Genomic DNA, 18,256 nt, shown 5'->3' on the forward strand with positions numbered 1-18,256 from the left:
ATCTGAAACTGTAAAAGCACTGATACTTTCAGACTTGAATAGCCTAAAAATTTTCTCGAGATGTTCCGGGTCTTTGACATGTACAGGCAGAGTTGATACAACACACACTGCATATTTCATTATAGATACTTCATGACTTGCACATATTATATTCCCTATTTAACCTCTCAAGTTAAATATAATTCATCATTATTAGGTTTATCTACATTATCATATTCATACAGCATCAATCACATAACTATTAACGTGTTACATCTTCAGCATCTTTTAAGCCTATGGTATTTCATCGTATGGCGTATCATCATTCATATTGTATCATATTATCACATATTATTAGTGAGCATCAATTATCGTCAACATATGTTGTCCTTTAGTTCCTGAGGAGGTGGGTGGTTTCTTCCGGGGTAAAGATGTACTTCTAGCCACATTTCTAAATTTTTCGCCGCTTAGGGATGATGTGAGATAATTCTCGAATTGGCATCATCTCCGTTCTCTTATAACAACCATGGCTTCAATGCACTATTGCATCTAATTGGCAGAGCGATTATGGAAGGGTATGAGCTGTTTAAGTCCCATCTATGGCAAGGTTGGAAAAAGTTTGAGAACCCAATAAAGAATCCCCAATATATTTTAATTTATTACCAATTTAAACGCGCCATCTATGGTAATTTTACCAAATTATAAAAAATCTAGCGTGATGTCATCCATGTTCATTTTTGGTTCTATTTTAAAATTATTTAATGTACGCAGAATGGTATTTATAAAATTCATTCCTGTCATTGACTAAAATAATATAATGAAGAAGACGAAAGCTTACACACACAGTTCGGTACTTCGCAAGCAACAGCAAATTTGTAGAAAAATCATTCGCGCTACTTTATGTATAGAGATCTGAGATTTTATTAGAAACCATCGTAAATAATCGCAGTTAAAAAATCCACGTATTTTACGAACATTTGCGCCGTCACGTAAGAAATAGGTAACGACTCCAAGTGGTTCGAGCAGCTTAGGGCCGTATTCACCGACATGGTTTAAACTGTAGTCACAATTTTTGGATAAGAGATCAACATAGATTGGTTAAAAATCTGAAATTAACCAATCCGCGTCGATCTCTCAATTGTGACTAGTTTAAACAATGTCGGTGAATACGGCCCTTAACGAGTAGAGCTCCAAGTGTCAGATTAGGAGGTCTTAGATTGGAATGCCGAGCTACCCATGGACGAAAAGCAATCCATAATTAGCTTTAGGCAAGCAACAAGTGTCTTTCTTGAGAATACAATGAAAGAGTCGGGAAACAAATATTATAAAAAATCCTAAATAATGGTTCATTTCAGTTGTTATTTTTAGAAGGGTCTTAATATTATGCATTATTTTAGATTTAGTACGATTATGAAAGTGTTTCGGTTTTGATTAAACCAAAAAGATTACTGTCACAAAGGAAGTGGAGGACGAATCCAACTTACCGAAAATTGAGCAAAATACCAACCACACGAGGAAAAACACCGTAATCCTCTATGACGTATTATGTTTTTCGACGAAATACGGACTGTGATACATGCCCATGCGATATATATACCTCTCAACTCTTAAGAGTGTAAAAAAAAGAATGGTGGGCTATCTAAATGTAACTGGAAGAGCCACATGCAGCATCACCAGAGGGAACAGAGAGAACTACCGCCTACCACGTTGTCGTTTATCCTAGTTTAGTGGTGAACGAAAGTACCATAGTTATGGGTCCAGCTGCGATTGGAATTGGCCGTAAAGGGGAGGGAGAATAAGAAAAATATAAGTAAGGGCTAGAGAAACCGGGGTGATGCTATAGTTCCAAGTAAGAAGGAGTTCGAAACCTCCCATCAGATGTATTTGACGCCAAAAGCCGTTCTCTTCGACGTGGTCAAGATCATAAACAAGAACTTGAAGACCCTCTGCTACGGACAGATATTACGTACGAGAGTAATAAGTCCGGAGATATGTATGTATATATCTACCGGCACAAATCGATAACAGCAATAATGTACGATCCGCGATGCATTCGCAAAGTAGAATGCGTGGCAGCTAAGAAAATACGGACAGCGTTGCGAATATCATTTAATTTCACTCCAATTTCTGAAATAAATACCATAAAAAACTATGTCTTCTTCGAAAATTCCGATTATTTCTGTGCTTGAAAATGAATTCATTGAATGATCATAATATCATTAAAATCAAGATACTTTCTGGACATTATACGAAGGGGAACTTATAAAAGTTTGCTGTCTCCAACGGGAATTGAACCCAGTTGTCTTGCAAACCGGGAAAGTGCACTGAATATTATACCATAAAACTGAGGGATACCCGGCAACATCGCCATATAGCAATATCAGCTCAAACTATTTTACCTTATTAAACCAAACGCTTTAATTATTAAATAATTAAATTATAAAAATTTAAAAAAAACGTTAATACTTCTGAGGAACCTCTAAAAAACCATTATACTGCATGACCTTCTTTCCTTTGAAACACACGTCGAAGCGAGACTTGCTGAATAGGGACAATGCAGCCTCCCGTAATTTTAGCGATTGGCCCCCAGGTTGTGGCAGTAGAGATGGATGGTTTATTTCTCGACCGCCCCCCCCCCCCGACGCATCAAGTTAAAAAAAATTCTGGATATTATACTTATGTGAACGGCATGGACACGGTCTCTGTGGTATAATGATCAGTGCACTTGCCCCTGTTTGCAAAAGTTCCTGGGTTTGACTCCAGGTGGAGACAACAACCGTTTCTTCCCAAGGTCACCTAAGAATAATATCCAAAAAGTATCTCTTGATTTGATTTATGAGAGGACTGAGAAAACATCATTGAATTAAAAATTGTCAATGATCATTATGCGGTCAAAACTGACGATATATCAAAAGGAAAACATATAGCATATTCATTATATGAGATCCACGATCGTACGCAGGATGGATCTGTCTTGATGGGGGCATAAAAAAATTGGCGGGAGGGGGGGGGGCGACAAAAATTCTCTTCTCGAGAAATTTCGAGTTACCAACCCATCAAAAAGCGTGTAAATGAACAGACATTGATTAATATAGCATACATTATAAATGGTATTTTCTTTTGATATTTTAATTTTTCCACCGAAATATATTACATTTTTTCCCCTTCTAATTTTTTTGGGAACACGGGCTCGCTGTGCAATCCTCCGGGGGCCCATGGCGCTCTTAAGACGGCCCTGCCTACTCAAGTATGATCTGAACCACTACTTCACCAAGCACCAACTCTGGCCATATCGCTATATTGCAATTTACTGCCATTAGTGAGATGGGTCGGAAGTGAAGGTGCTGTCTATCGGTGGTCGGCTCGAGTTCGTTTTTTGAAAATATCTTATCTATATTCTCCCTTGTGTTCGAACCACGGGACTCTGACAACAACTTTCACGATGGTAGACGAGCATCTTACCACCATGCCACTCGGGCACTGGCCCTGCCTATTGTAACGAAGAATATTCAATCATAAGAGAGAGAGAGAAAGAGACGTCCCTAATCCCCATATACATCTTCTATTGTTATTGAACCACTGAAACCTTTTTTGCGCAAGTAATTCTTTATACTTTGCGAGCATATAAAAAACATGAACTAGAATAATCTGTTTTTTCTTGTTTTCACAAAAACTCTAGGTTTCCACTTTTTGTGGATTATAGTCAAACCTTTTATATGAAGACACTACTGTTTATTCTGTCGCTTTATCGATAAACTAATGTGTGGAGGTTTGAATAAGCATTCCTTTTTTAAATTACATTTTCAGAAAACATTTTGCCAAGACTGAAACAGCAACATTGATTGCGAAATAATTAGAACAAAATATCTTCACATGAAAGCTCGTGTTTTTTTTGCATATCCAGCAAAAAATAAGACATTTTCAGTCAAACTGACTGACGAGGTTACTCGTTACTAGTCCCACGGTCCACCACAATTTTTTTCTCAGTGGTTCGATTGTTTGATTACTGGTCTCGGACCAGCGGACCACCAATGATTTCAAACGCTGAGAACAGCACCACAAATTTCACGTTAAAAATTACTGTAAATTTCTTTTTTAACAGATATAAGAAGCGAACCGAGACTGGAAAAATAATGTAAGAAAAATCGTGTCGATATTGTTATTGTAAACGTCAAGAGGGACGAATGTTTATAGCACCTATATTTACACTCCTCTTCTTGTTTCCTGAAGTACCACCATTGTCTTTTCTGCGAGGATGTCGTTCACATTCAGTAGCAAATCATTTCGTATCTACGCGTTATGGGCTCTCCTCCATTCTCTTCCGAGCGTAATCCCCTCTCATATCCATTCCGTCGTGTCATTTATGCCGTTTTAAATTTAGATTCCCCTTTTTATCTTCATCTATGACCTTTAAAAAAAATTGCTATTTTTATTTTCCATTCAATATTGCCATATCAATTTTTTTTCTCTCTCTGAAAATCAATTAGATTTATTTCTAAAAATTACTTCAGTCGTACATGAAATCGACTTGCAAATTTTTAAAACAGCTTCAAAAAAACCATAAATTTTATATATATACTAAAGCCTCTAGTGTATGGAAGAGAACTGTTGAAAACCTCTACTCAGATGCCAATGAATTTAACGGCGGGCGCACCTTGCGCGCGCCCGGGGCCCTGACTTCTAAAGGGCCCTGGATAAATCCGCCACTGCCCATAGTCTAGAGCCGAGACGTTCAACATTTCTCAAATACAGAGATCACCACCTATATCAGAATTTCTTGAACTTTATATTCTATCGTTCCCCTCTTTTAAATTTTTTTCTTATCATTCTCCCCCCCCCCCCCGGCAAGTCATCCCGACCCATATCATGCTATATATCAAGGCTGGATAAGTTAAAACGTTGTCAGTTCAGACCGACAATTTGGTTAAATATAAGACATATATTTGATTGAATTACTTTCGTTCTACAAAAATCGGGACATATTTATTGAAATCGACATGTATGGCCATCACATGTATTTAAACTAACGCTAGTTGCATTCAGGTTCAGCGTGAGTTCCGGAGTCCCTGTGAATATAAGTGCTCCGCGATGAACTTTTCACTTAAACAGTGCTCCATGGCTTGAAAAGTTTGGGGAAAAATACCCTGGTGGCGATTTACAACCTCTTCTGGAATTATTTAGCATGATGAGATCTCTAATGAGTTGCGAAAAGGTGGCCAAAATGTCAGTTTTTTTGTACATAAAAAAATACATGTACATCATTCCGTCTAAGAAAACAGATTAAACCCAGATTAATCCCAGGTTAATCTGTGGGGTGCTCATATGCTTACACACTCCCCGAATGAAGCAAGAACCATAAAATGATGAAATAATCTTGTTTATTGTGGATTTTTCAATTATTTTCATTTTATAACTTGTAGAGTAAAGTTACGTAACTAAACGTTAATTAAAGTAAATTTTAAAGTAATTTCATTACTGTCTAAATTGGACACCCAAGGTGTCATTAAAATCTGCTTAAGTTAGAGAGGCGAAGAAGATAATTTTCACATTGGTTAGTGTAGTAGATATTCTGTGTTATAGGGTTATGACCGGATCCATTCAAAACCGTCCAAAGTAGGCGTTAAATTCGACAGATTTTACTGTAAGTTAATTCAGTGTTTCACACTTAGAAGTTCAAAAGAACCTGAAAGGACCTTCCAAACCTTTTTGGAACTCTGGACCCTGAAATTTTTGGGGACCGGCCTGGTTACGCCATTAAATTTAGAGAAGCAATAACCAATGTAAATGAGATATAGGAGAAAGAGCCCGGGTTTTCATTCGGTTTTTCGCTCTCAAAAAACGGCGGATACAGATGAGACTCTTAACCCGTGTATTTTTGTTTTAAACCGTGAAAAAAGATTCAAATAAAGAAGAGGGAACGAACCTCTTAAACCTTCGTCTCATTGGCTGATGCCGCCACTGAAAGAAATGAGGCTTTTTTTTTTCTTATTTCTTACGGACGAGGTTGATGCCATACCACGAACTTCTTGTGTCTTCGCGACTATGTCATGCCGACATTCCTCCATTAACATGGATGCTTACAATTGAGCTCATTGTATGCGTTTTTTCTTCTTCTTAGGGGTCGGTCGGAAAAACGCTTTTGTGTTTCATCGTCTCTAACAGTTAAAATAATTATCACTCGTAAAAATGGTTCACGTTTTAATGGACGAGGATATTATAAGGAAAAGAGGGGATCGAAATTCCTCCGCTATCCTTACCTCTTGCCCGAGTGGCAACGATCCAGGAATACGAGCGGAACATAATTTCTTTCGAGTTGTGAGAGGTGTGTTTTTTGTTGTGTGCTCAACCTGCTAAATGGAAACGCTTCTAGGAAACCATAACGTCAAATGATCTAACAATAGACATTTCTCCTGTCCGTGTGTAATAAATAATGGCCACTAAACATCGTTCTTGAAAGATGAGTCCGCGTCAGTGTCTTCTAGTGATTGGAGAGCAGGATACTGTAATCTTATCAGACTTTAGGGGCCGTTATACGTATGCTAGTAAGTTGTACGAAAGCACGCTAATTTCGAGCACATGCTACGAATAAGCAAATTATTATAACGTGTATTCGAAACAAGCAAGATTATTGAAGCGCAGCTACTGAATCGCACAACGGTCTACTTTTTTTTCCGTGCTTGCATGTGGTTAAGGTATGGGTTTCCAATTGGTGTTCCGTGGAACCCTGGAGTTCCGTGGCAGTTTGTTTGGAGGTTCCGCATGATTAAACATTACAGAACTTGTAAAAATCCCGGAGAGCTTTTATAGAAGAAAATTTTCTTATTACTGATACTCGCCGAAATTGCCCCTCATTTTGAATTTTAGCGAAATAGTGCCGAGTTTAAAAACAATCCTGACCACTTGGATGGCTAAACATCTTTTAGTAACATTATATATATAATATTGACTGTACAATAGAAATTACCCCAATGGTTTTGTCCATTTTTGAGGAGGAAAACACCGTACACATACTTTTTTGTGAAAATTTTAAGAGCCAGAGCATAGCTTCTCCGAAACCCCCCCCCCCCGCAAAAAAAAAAATTACTTCGTGTTCCTCAATCAATACAGACACATACGTCTCGCAAAAAAATGAAAATAAATAAATTTAATAATCAGAAATTTCACATTTATTGGCAAAAATAGATTTCGAATCAAAAATTTGCAATCACCGGCAAAAATATTTTTCAAATCAATATATATATCTATACATATATTTTTCAAGTTTAATGAGAAGGTTAAATTATTAAAATATTGTACTTAGTACAAGAAATCTAGAATTCAAGTATTCAGCGAAATTAATATTTATATTCTGGCTTCAAAAAGTGCAAATTACAGAGCTTCGCGGAAAAGTGGTGAGACTCAAATTTTATCGTTCATTCATAAAAACATTTCTGGCAGATTTATCACATCAATTTCTTAAATTACGTATCCTTACTCATCAAGCGTATCGAGTGTGGCACACTCACAAAACAACACACATATCAAAAGTATGCCTGTAACAAAAGCAAGCCTCTGGCTATTGCACTAAGCAAATGTATATGCATGGTAAGCATGCCATAAACGAACACGCTGCCTAGTAGCAACTGAGCAAGCTTTTTTAAAAGCATGTGTATCATGGGCCTCATAATTGAATGGGGAGGTGGTTACGTGCTCTGTGTGATAAGGAAAAAAAACCGTGCAATGAGTGCGCTTTGCGGGTATAAAATACGTATAAAAGGTACTGTATAAAGGGTGTCTGTTTCATAAATTCGTAAGTAGTTAGAAAATACATCAAAATTAAGGAATTGTTATATCTAAAAGCAGGGCCGGTCCTAGAAATCTTAAGATACGACTATCTGAAAAGAATTTTCTCTCTTCATCTCTATTATATCCTAGAAACAATGGTTTCCCAAAGTGTTGGTCACGATTCCCCCTCCCGGAAGGTGGGTAACAATGATGATCTGAGATGTTCTCCATGTGCGGAAATATGGGGGAAGCAGGGAAGGCCCCCCTCCCTCAAAGTCAAAGGTGAAGCCGACTCATCTGACGTATATGCGTATATATGAATTGACATCATCATCGTAATACCTCCCTCCAACTTTCAGGTCTATCTCGCCCTATGATATTCCCTACTGGAAGGACGGCACCCTCATCCTTTATGGTCACACAGTGAATGTTCCCAATCTATGTATTTATATGTGTTTTTGTTTGTCTTATTGTACAAGTTTTCTATCTCATGGTGCAATTGGGGTCACGCTAATTCTACCACAAGTCATTACACCGCTTGATCATTGTTTGTCCCAGCGTGACCTTGATGGTCCTTGCACTAATAAAAAAAACCCAAATTCGAAGGTGCATATGCACTCTAGCTCCAATGAATTTAGAATCACTGTATAATATGTGAGGAAAAATAAATGAACTGGAACCTCTTCTGCCACCTATTGAATAAAACTCATAATTCTTTCTCCAATTAAAATCAGCGACCAAATCAAGGATTTGGTCGCATCAAGTAATAAACTTCTCTTGGAAAGGACGGCTATACATTGTAAGTTCTTTATACTTTTGCACATTACTAGCCAATCAGAGTCAAGCACCTGTTACGTTATAGAAACGTCACAGTGGACCGCGAGGCTACCGCAACTTTTGATCCATTTAGCGCCACCATATTTCCTGGCGACATTTAATGATGGATATACTAAATTCTACTCTAGCCCGGCAATCGCAATTGGTACAGTAGAGAACTCATGGGGTACACAAAATGAGAGTTGTGAGTTCGAGTTTCGTTCGAACCCATGCTAATTTTTTCCTCTTTACCATCTTCACTTGAAAAATTTAATTTCTTTTAACCGTTTCACGGCTTAAATGTGATTTATTATATTATGATTCATCACCAACTGTCAGATGCACCGGGAATGAGGGAGGGGAGTTTGTTCCCAAACATAGAACATGGTGAAACAGGGGGAATGGGGCCACCCCCGTACAATAAGTTATCGTGTATTGAATCAATAAAAATTCTTTCATTTTTTTTTTATTTAATCCAAATGTGGTTTAGTCGCATCAAGTTGACTAGAATAACGGCTCGCGAAGCTGAGCCCTGCTATCATTTATTTATTCATAAGGTGCCGACCCATTCCTTTGTTATTGGTTCATAATGAAAATAGATTCATTAGCCAGGTTTTCTCCTAGGAGCAGGTTACTACAGCGCGTGCAGCGTGAAAACGTTGATTGGTCAAAAAACCTGAATTTCAGGCTTTTAACCAATCAGCATTTTCATGCTGCACACGGCGCAGAAATTCTACTCCTAGGAAAATCCGGCTTTAGGAAACGAAACATAGAACCTGCGTAGCGGCAAGCCGCTGTTTATTGCATGTCAATATCATTTTATTATTATATAATATATCATCATCATCGCTATATTATAGTATTATTAAATTATATGCGATTGTAATATTATCGTGTGAGCAACAAGACGTTATGACAAAATAAAAGCGAAATCGTTAATAGACGCTGGTGTTTGGCGATAAGTTGCCAAACGTAACAGCAGGAGGTACACTTTACACATACGGCGACGTTTCTATGATGCCACAGTAGCCTGATTCTGGTTGCCTGGCAATGTGTTAAGTGTAGAGTACTCGCAATATCTAGGCGCTAGTATTGCAAGTTTCCCTAACGTTGACTTATCATACAAAAATACAACTGTGAAAATTTTCACGTGAACTTGACAATTCAACTAATATTATTATTTATAAAATATTAAGTGATGGCTATATTGATTTCTTCATTCGAGAGAAAGAGAGAGAGAGAGAATTACTTGAAACCCAGTCATCAACTTCAGTCGAAGAATTATAGCAGTTTTACTTGAGAGGTGGCGGAAGTAATTCCAGTTCACTGTTGTTTCTCACGTTATACACTATCTACCAATAAGTATTTGGACACCTATGCAAATGACGATATCTGCGGTCCTGAGATACGTCACGTCCTCTGCCGGTATATATCGTGTAGGAAACAACATCGGCATTAGTCGCATGCAAGATGCCGCGCAGTTCGGAGCTCTCTGATTTCGAGAAAGGTATAATTATCGGGTATCACAAAAATGACCGATCCTTAAGGGACATATCTAGCGAGCTGAAGTACCCAAAATCGACAGTGGTCTATGTGATTAAGAAGTGGAAGGTGAGCTGTGATTGTCGGACTTCGGCCCGAGTCGGCAGACCAACGAAACTGGGAGATAGAGACCGACGGGTGCTGTCCAGAGAAATTCGGCAGAACCGCACCCAACCGATGGCCCTCATCCGCGAGGAGTTTCAACAGGCATCCGGGAGTATTGTTTCAATGAATACCATCCGTAAGGAAGCACATCTGATTGGTTTTGATGGTCGTGCTGCTGCCCATAAGCCTTTGATCACAAAGTCCAACCGCGTTGCTCGGTTAATGTGGTGCAAAGCACATCGAAATTGGACCGTAGATCAGTGGAAACGGGTTCTTTGGAGCGACGAATCAAGGTTCACCCTCTACCGTTCGGATGGCATGGTCTGGGTCTGGCGTCTGTCTGGAGTGCCAACAGTCAAGTTCGGCGGAGGTGGAATTATGGTCTGGGGGGTGTTTCTCCTGGTATGGACTGGGACCCTTGGTCCCCATTCATGGTAAGCTCAACGCCGATGCCTACTGCACTATTTTGGATGACAATGTGCTTCCTACGTTGCGGCAGTTTTACGGGGTGGACCCCTGTTACTTCCAGGACGACAATGCCAGCTGTCATACTGCGAGGTTAACCAAGGCTTGGTATGGTGCCAATGGGGTTCATCGAATGGACTGGCCTGCCCAGAGCCCAGACCTGAACCCTATCGAGAACCTCTGGGACGAGTTGGATCGCCGAATTAAGGGGTGCCCTACCCGTCTAAAATCGGTGAAGGAACTGACATGTCTTCTCCAAGCCGAGTGGAAGAAAATACCACTAGCCGTCACACAAGGACTTGTGGAAAGTATGCCCCGGAGGGTTCACGCTGTAATTGCCTCTCGTGGAGGCTCTACCAACTATTGATTTTGAATAAAGTTAGTTTTTCTTTTCTATCACAGGTGTCCAAATACTTATTGGTAGATAGTGTATAATACTGTAGTGTGCATAATGTTCTCAATATTTTCTATAAGACGGAAGTAATTCCAGCTCATATTTTGTCGATAAAATTTCATTTTTTCACGTTTATATTGGCTATGGACAAAAGTATCAAAGAAAGGCACCATTTTTTCAAGCTTACAAAGTATGACATTTAGAGTCTGAGAGTGCTACCATGATCATCTTCACACGCACACACTCTATCCACCACCCTAAACGCATTTTCTCCTTGACCAGACGGCATGGGTCACTTCCTGAAAAACTGGGGGGGGGGTTTGCAATATCGGGCCGTACTCCTAAGGAAACGCAGTTCTTTTAGTCAGTCAAAATGCTTCCGTGCACACAGATTGTTTTGCTTCACTTCACAGAAAAAAATTTCCCATATTGTATAAGGCCTTATACCTACCCTTTGTTGGACTCTCCTCTATAGTGAATTTATAGTGTAAAACGAACAAAAAAACAATGAGTTTTGCCCCGTGTTCGAGCCCTGCCAGCCCTACCCAGTAAGGGCCATTTGGCTCCTTGGTAATTTTTTTTCCTCTTTTTTATCTGTATTCCTCATTTATGACTAATAAAGTATTGTATAATTATACCCTGGTGGGGTGATGGTGCTGACTGACTCACACCATTGAGGATGGATGTTTGATTTCATACTCAGGAGATATTCACCGACAACTAAGTTGAACACTCTGTGATTCAATGAATAGCATGATAATTATTTCACTCCAAGCCTTACGTCAGTGTTCTTGCACAGATGCTCTTCTTCTGGTGACGGTTTTGATTCGTGAATATCGCAAAAAATTATTGTGCTTGTGTGTTTTCATTATGTATATAATTACCTTTACCATTGCTCAATTCTGCCTTAACTTTATAGGATTAATTCCACTTTTTTTACGTCTAGTTTGCGAGAATTTTTCGGTGGTTTTCTCTCAGAATTTCTCTACATTCTAGAGCAGAGGTCTTCAACCTTTTTCAAGTCGCGAGCACTGACTGTATTCATCATGAGAAGAAGAGAACCCTACTTTTCTCGGTAAGTTTGACACATGAATGCATGAAATCAGGATGATTTCAATCGTGGAACGCAATTTGTACAAGGAATTTAAATCGAACGTTGATCAAGTGCTCGCGAGCACGAAATCGGGCACGAGCGTCGAGCACTCTGGGTGCTTCAGGGAGCACCATGGTGCTCGCGAGCAACGGGTTGAAGATGCCTGTTCTATGTTAGAGTATGTAGAGCGTCAAAAAGCATTTATAATATTATTATAAATGCCTTTTTGGGATGAGGACCCTCCTCTTACTGAAATAACTGGGATCAAGAAGGATATGATTATTTTTTTGCCTTTTTCAACCTAAAAAAAGCTTTAGGATTTTAGGAAACGTTTCTAACTGTCTCAATGATCCAAAATGAAAAAAAAAATGAATACTTTAAAAAAATTGTTAAAAAAAAATTCGCACTTTCTTTTGCTAATATTGAACAATATGTTTGAAATACCGTATCTGACGTCTTGTTTTTTCATTGCCACCTATTTTTTTTACTGTAATTCTGGAATAACATTATAATGACCGATATATTTCACTGAAAAACTGACAATCCTGTTTTTGTTCCTGTTAGTAATAATATTTTACGCTAATCTTGTTCAAAAAAATTTTGTGTGATCTTGATATATGTAAGAAATTCTAACAATATTGATAAAAACCTTTTTCCATTTAAACAGGATGAATACGAATTGTACACACTTATACACTGTACATGTGCCTTTGTGTGAATTATGTACACGAAAAATGAATTGTATCTTTTCATCTGTGATCACCAGTATGGATCGTATGATCCCTTGGTGATTTTACTTGTTCTCTGAAATGTGCATGATATACAATATATGAACGGTAATAAAAAAAAATATTCAGTAGGATTTATCGCCAAATAGGCTTTTTTTGGCTTTTACTTGCACTGTGCAATTTGTTTAGTATTTATGTGTATTCCTTTCAGACCCTGGTGCCGCAAATGTGTGTGTTGCTTTTTCTCTCGGTAAAATTCTTTTTTTTTTCACCTCAGGCAGTTAAGCCCTGACAAAGGATTGAGTTAGAGAATATGCTTTAATAATATAGAATTAAGTTTTGAGTTAGAAATATGGTGAATATGAACTTGAAGGACTTTCATTAGAGGGCAGCACTTAAACTCGAACTTCCAAGGGGTTTTTTTTTTAGATGGGTTCCAGGAGAAAGTGCCTCCGGGAAAAATGTGATTTAATATATGAAAATTTAGCAATAAAAGTATGTAAAAAAATTGTATTCGAAGGTGAATATATCCGAGGATGATGTCACTTTTCGCTATCCATACAAAGGTTTTCAACAGCTGGCTGATGCGGGGATATGTTTGGAATATCTGTAATCTAGTGCGTTCACCCGGAAAGTGAAAGGACGTGGGTTCGATTCCTCGCAGGGGTAAATCAATTTTCTCTCTTTCCAAAGTGAAACTGAACGAAGTGTCAATTGTTTCTTTGCAAAAAATTAATAAAGAAATTGAAAAATAAATATTTGTTGACGTTTACGCTTTTTTGATGCATTTTTGAGTATCAAAAAAAGCACAGAAATATTTTGAAAATTTCAAAAAAATGAATGCTTTTGTCTGTAAGTGAGGTATATGTGTTTTGTTTATGCGGCCTTGAAAAAATTTTTGTGTAGGTGTTTCACTGTAGGTTCCGACCTAATCATTCCCTCATATGCAAAAACTGATCTCGCAGTGTCTCGAATGGGTTATCAAGCTTTCAGAATTATCTCGTGGATCTTCTTACCGAAGCCACGATTATTCAGTCGAACTCATCAAAGTGACGAATTTGGAAATCGGTAGGGCCAGAAACGCGTTACGTTCTCGTGGTCACAGGTGTCCAGTTGACGTAATGGACGAGCGGCATTTGCCAAGAAAACACGAAAAACTCAACTACTCCCTGTCCTTTTCCAGCCGGGCTCTATCCCTTTTCTTTTATTTTATTCAAAGGAATGCGTTATTTCTAGTGGGGGGACGAATCCGGTGGTCATTTTGGCCGCGGAACGGGATTGAGCGCAAATCTTTCGCCCTCGTTGATTTTGTTTTCCTTCATAAGACCTAAAAGAAAAACAACAAAATTATTTTCTTCCGACAAATACACACACACATATATAGACTATATATTCCCTACGTTATATCGGAAAAGTATTCAAACAAACGACTTTCAGATACCACTGACCGGGGTTTTTTTTGGTTTTTCCCCCCAGCCAATACCCTCTACCTCGCGGTCTTTGGCCACTTTGCAAAGCATCAGTACTAACGCAATAACATATATTCTTATATATTCAGTCGAATAAATCTATAAATGTGTGATGAAGGCGTCTTTCAGCGGAGCGGTTAGAGCACCGACCTTCAGTTTGAAGAGGATCAGTTCGAGTAAAGTTGATTAAATACCGTTCGATGTAGAAAAAAAGTTTAAGGACAACCGTAAAACCCCGGTATATCTTGAAAACTTGTTCTTGTAGACGTATGAAAAATTTAGATTGGTAACGGCAAGTGGAGGGGAACGTTTTCCAGTGGAAATAATTTAGATGAGTCCTGCGCTTCTTCAGAAAAAAAAACAGTTTTTGAAATTTAGAAGTAAAGGTCAAAACCTGAAAAAAAGGTGTAATGACAATTACAAATTTTGCGCAAAAATTTCATTTTAATCAAAAGAGACACCTTCCCACCCCCCTCTTATAATCTTCATGTTCCAGGATGTCGTTGATGATAGAGATAAGTCTTCCAATTGTTTAATCGACTTCAAAGCTAGTAGTTTGATCACTGCCATGAGATTATGTTTGTTTTCTTACTATGAGTACCATTAATTTTTATATGCTCCGTGAGTCAAAATGTCACAGATGCTCTTTTAGATTAAGAAAAGGACTTCTGAACGACCACTCGAAAGAATCCCTCTGAATTGGCTTCAAACCAACACGTTTTAGACTTCGAAACATGTACAGGAGCATCGTCCTGTTTGTTGGGACAAAAACTGTCTAAAAGTTATGAGAGATGCCTCCGAAAATAGAAATTCTGCCAAAACTGTGTCTTTATATGCCTATATTTCTAGAATTATCTGTCATTTTCAGTATCAATTATTTCTTTCATATATTCTGAAACTATTTATCTCTCTCGTAAATTCTGAAATTCCATCAATTCTAAAAACTATGCATTTTTATATAGAAAAAATAATAATTCTGGAATAATGTATTGCTTCAGAAATTTTGAATTTCCACCAATTCTGGAATTGTTGATAATTTCAGAATTGTCATCAATTCTGAAATTATTTCTCCCATTTACAGTCGACGTTCGATATAACGACCCCCCTACCTCGGCCCGTTGAAAACGGACGTGGGAAGGGTGGCTATATCGAAAACAAAATACATGATAGTCGTTCTATGAAAACATATGGGACTTATCCTACCGGTCGTTGTAATGGAATGGTCGCTATAATGTGGCGTGGGGTCGTTATAACGAGCGTAGAGTGTACTGAGAATTTTCATGGGTACACTGCAGTTATTTGTGTAGATCATTTTTCGCTTTTTTGATTCTGAATTTGCACGAGTTCTGGAATATTTTCTTTCAATTATTCTAAATGTTCATCGATTCTGGAATTATTTCTTTCATTTATTCAGAAAATTTATATAAATTCTGTAATACTTTTTTTCCATAATTTTGAATTTTTATTGTGTGCTGGAATTAGCTCTGCCATTATTTTCTCATTTTCGATTCTGAATTTTCATTAGGTCCTAATTCTAATTGGTTTCAGAATTATTTACATTCTATTTCATCAATTCAAAATTTTCTTCACTTTGAAAGTTATTCCATTGACTGTATCTCTATATATATACATATATACGGGGTGATTATAAAAAAACTATCCCGACATATGGGCCCCCTAACTATCATACCATTCACAGAAACTGAATGAAATTTCGGCATAAGGTATTTTGAGGTATGCGCTCAAGAATGATATATAAAACAACAGTGTCACTCTAACAGTTACGGTTACAGTGAGAAAATTTCGAAAATATCAAATGGCAACACCAAGTTTTTTGTATTGGAATGTGAACTCCATACTGAAAAACACTAAATAGCGTTGGAATGGCACCTGTAGCATGAAAATCCCCGGAGCTAGGCAAGGAAAAAGTAAAAAGGACTTTGCCGTGCACCAGAGCATTAATGTTCGTTTCATTCCTCACACCGAGATCCCAGCCTGATTAGTCCTCCACAAGGTCATGTGGAAAATTTGTGAAACACAATAAAATGCTTTATTTTATGCCGCTTCTCTGTCCTTATTGGTTGTCCTCACTTTTAGCCTATCTACCGCCGGTGATTTTCATGCTACAGTTGCCGTTCGAACGCTATTTAGGGTTTTTCACAAAGGAGATCACATTCCAATACAAAAAACTTGGTGTTGCCATTTGATATTTTCGAAATTTTCTCACTGCAACCGTAACTGCTAGAGTGACACTGTTGTTTTCCATATCATTCTTGAGCGCATACATCAAAATACCTTATGACAAAATTTCATTCAGTTTCTGTGAATGGTATGATAGTTAGGGGCCCATATGTCGGGATAGTTTTTTTATAATCACCCTGTATATATACGTATATATATGAACATTTTTCAGCATATGTGGGCGTGTTGTAATAGTATATGCTGTTTTGTTTAGAAAGCCGATGTCTCTCTCCCACAAAGAAGCTACATGAAATCGGGGCTAAGAACGAGCGAAATTATTAAGATGCCTGTGACCCTACTACAATTTTCGCACCGGCCCCACGTGGTAAGGGCTTCACTGCTTCAGAATGCGTGGTGAGGGGCCATTCAAGTATTACGTAAGAAGATTTTCAGCCATTTTTGACCCCCCCCTCCACCCTTGTCAGCAAAACACTGACCCCTCTCCCCCGTCTGCAAAATTTCGTCAGATGCTTAGAATATTTCATATTTTCAAAAAGGGGTGGTTGATGATGTAAGCAACCTTCAAACTCCCCTACCCCCTTGGCATCAAAAGTCAGCAAATCCGAAACCCCCTCCCCCCCCCCTCGATGATGACGTAATACTTGAATGACCCCCTAAACAGTAAATCCCCCTTGGTGTACATATTTTTTCATGTATTCTTCCAATTCTTATAGTGAAGAATGAGAAGAAAAAGGCTTCCCAAGATGCTTCTCCTCTTCGTTCTGCATTGTTTCACGATTCATTAAAGAGTGGTTACAGTTTAAAACATCCGCTTAAATGAGTTGGCATCACGTCAAATGAAAATAAAAAAGACGAATGTGTGTGCGGGTTTTTTTTTTCTTTTTTGCACCATTTTTACGAAACTTGGGAGGTCTCGTCATGCTTTGATTTGCCCTGGCACATTCCCCCCTACCCTATTCTTTTGACATCCTCACACCGAATCCTTTGTGAAACAGCTGCTCTCCAGAGAATTTACTACATTGCGTAGCAGATAACTATTGAATTCGTTGTCTCCATTGCGATCGCTGGTCTCTGGCCAATTTAAGGAAAAAAAGGGGAGTTTCGAGTCGAAACTTTCGACCGATATGTCAAAATTAGACAAAATTAAACTTCTGTTGATTTGTGACATTTGATCTACTTTAAATGATAGAAGGAAAGTTCACTGTGTCAATAAACTGAAGTAAAGAGACAATTCATCTGACTTATTTGTTGTGACATATCTATATATGTGACCAGATCAATGTATATGCTTTGCGTCTGAATGACGAGGTGTTAAGATGTTCATGTACCACCGTGAAGGTTGCTGTCAGCGTCCCAGGTTCAAACCCGAGAGAGGATATCGGTAAGACATTTTCCCTAACGAGCTTGAGGCGACCACCGATAGATAGCGCCTTCATTTCCAACCCATATCATTAATGGCAGTAAACAGCGATATGGCCAGGTTTGGTGTAGCAATAGATCATTTTTATTAGCACTGTAAAACTCCTATTTATAACGAACGACACCTCTTCTATCAGGGACGTAGTCAGAAATTTCGTTCGGGGGGGGGGGGGGACCAAAGTGATAGAACAATAGATTTGGCCATATTTTCCCCTTTTTTTAGGTCATTTTTTCACATTTCTGGGGACCAGACCCCCAAGTCCCCCCCCCCCCCGCTACG

General features: G+C 38.4%; 1 protein-coding gene across 1 annotated transcript in view; it reads left to right on the forward strand.

Annotated features, from left to right (window-relative positions):
* The window catches only part of LOC149070555 (uncharacterized), a 55,725-nt gene extending 38,348 nt beyond the window's left edge, over window positions 1–17,377 (forward strand). Inside the window, exon 3 of the mRNA XM_089248882.1 lies at window positions 17,271–17,377. Coding sequence (XP_089105008.1) covers window positions 17,271–17,377 — 107 coding nt within the window. The remainder of the gene's footprint in view (window positions 1–17,270) is intronic.
* The last annotated feature ends 879 nt before the right edge of the window (window positions 17,378–18,256 follow it).

The sequence above is a fragment of the Pholcus phalangioides genome, unplaced genomic scaffold (genome assembly GCF_987345545.1).
Source record: "Pholcus phalangioides strain wild (caught in Gottingen) unplaced genomic scaffold, Ppha-v1.0 ptg000021l_1, whole genome shotgun sequence".
NCBI classification, from domain to species: domain Eukaryota; kingdom Metazoa; phylum Arthropoda; class Arachnida; order Araneae; family Pholcidae; genus Pholcus; species Pholcus phalangioides.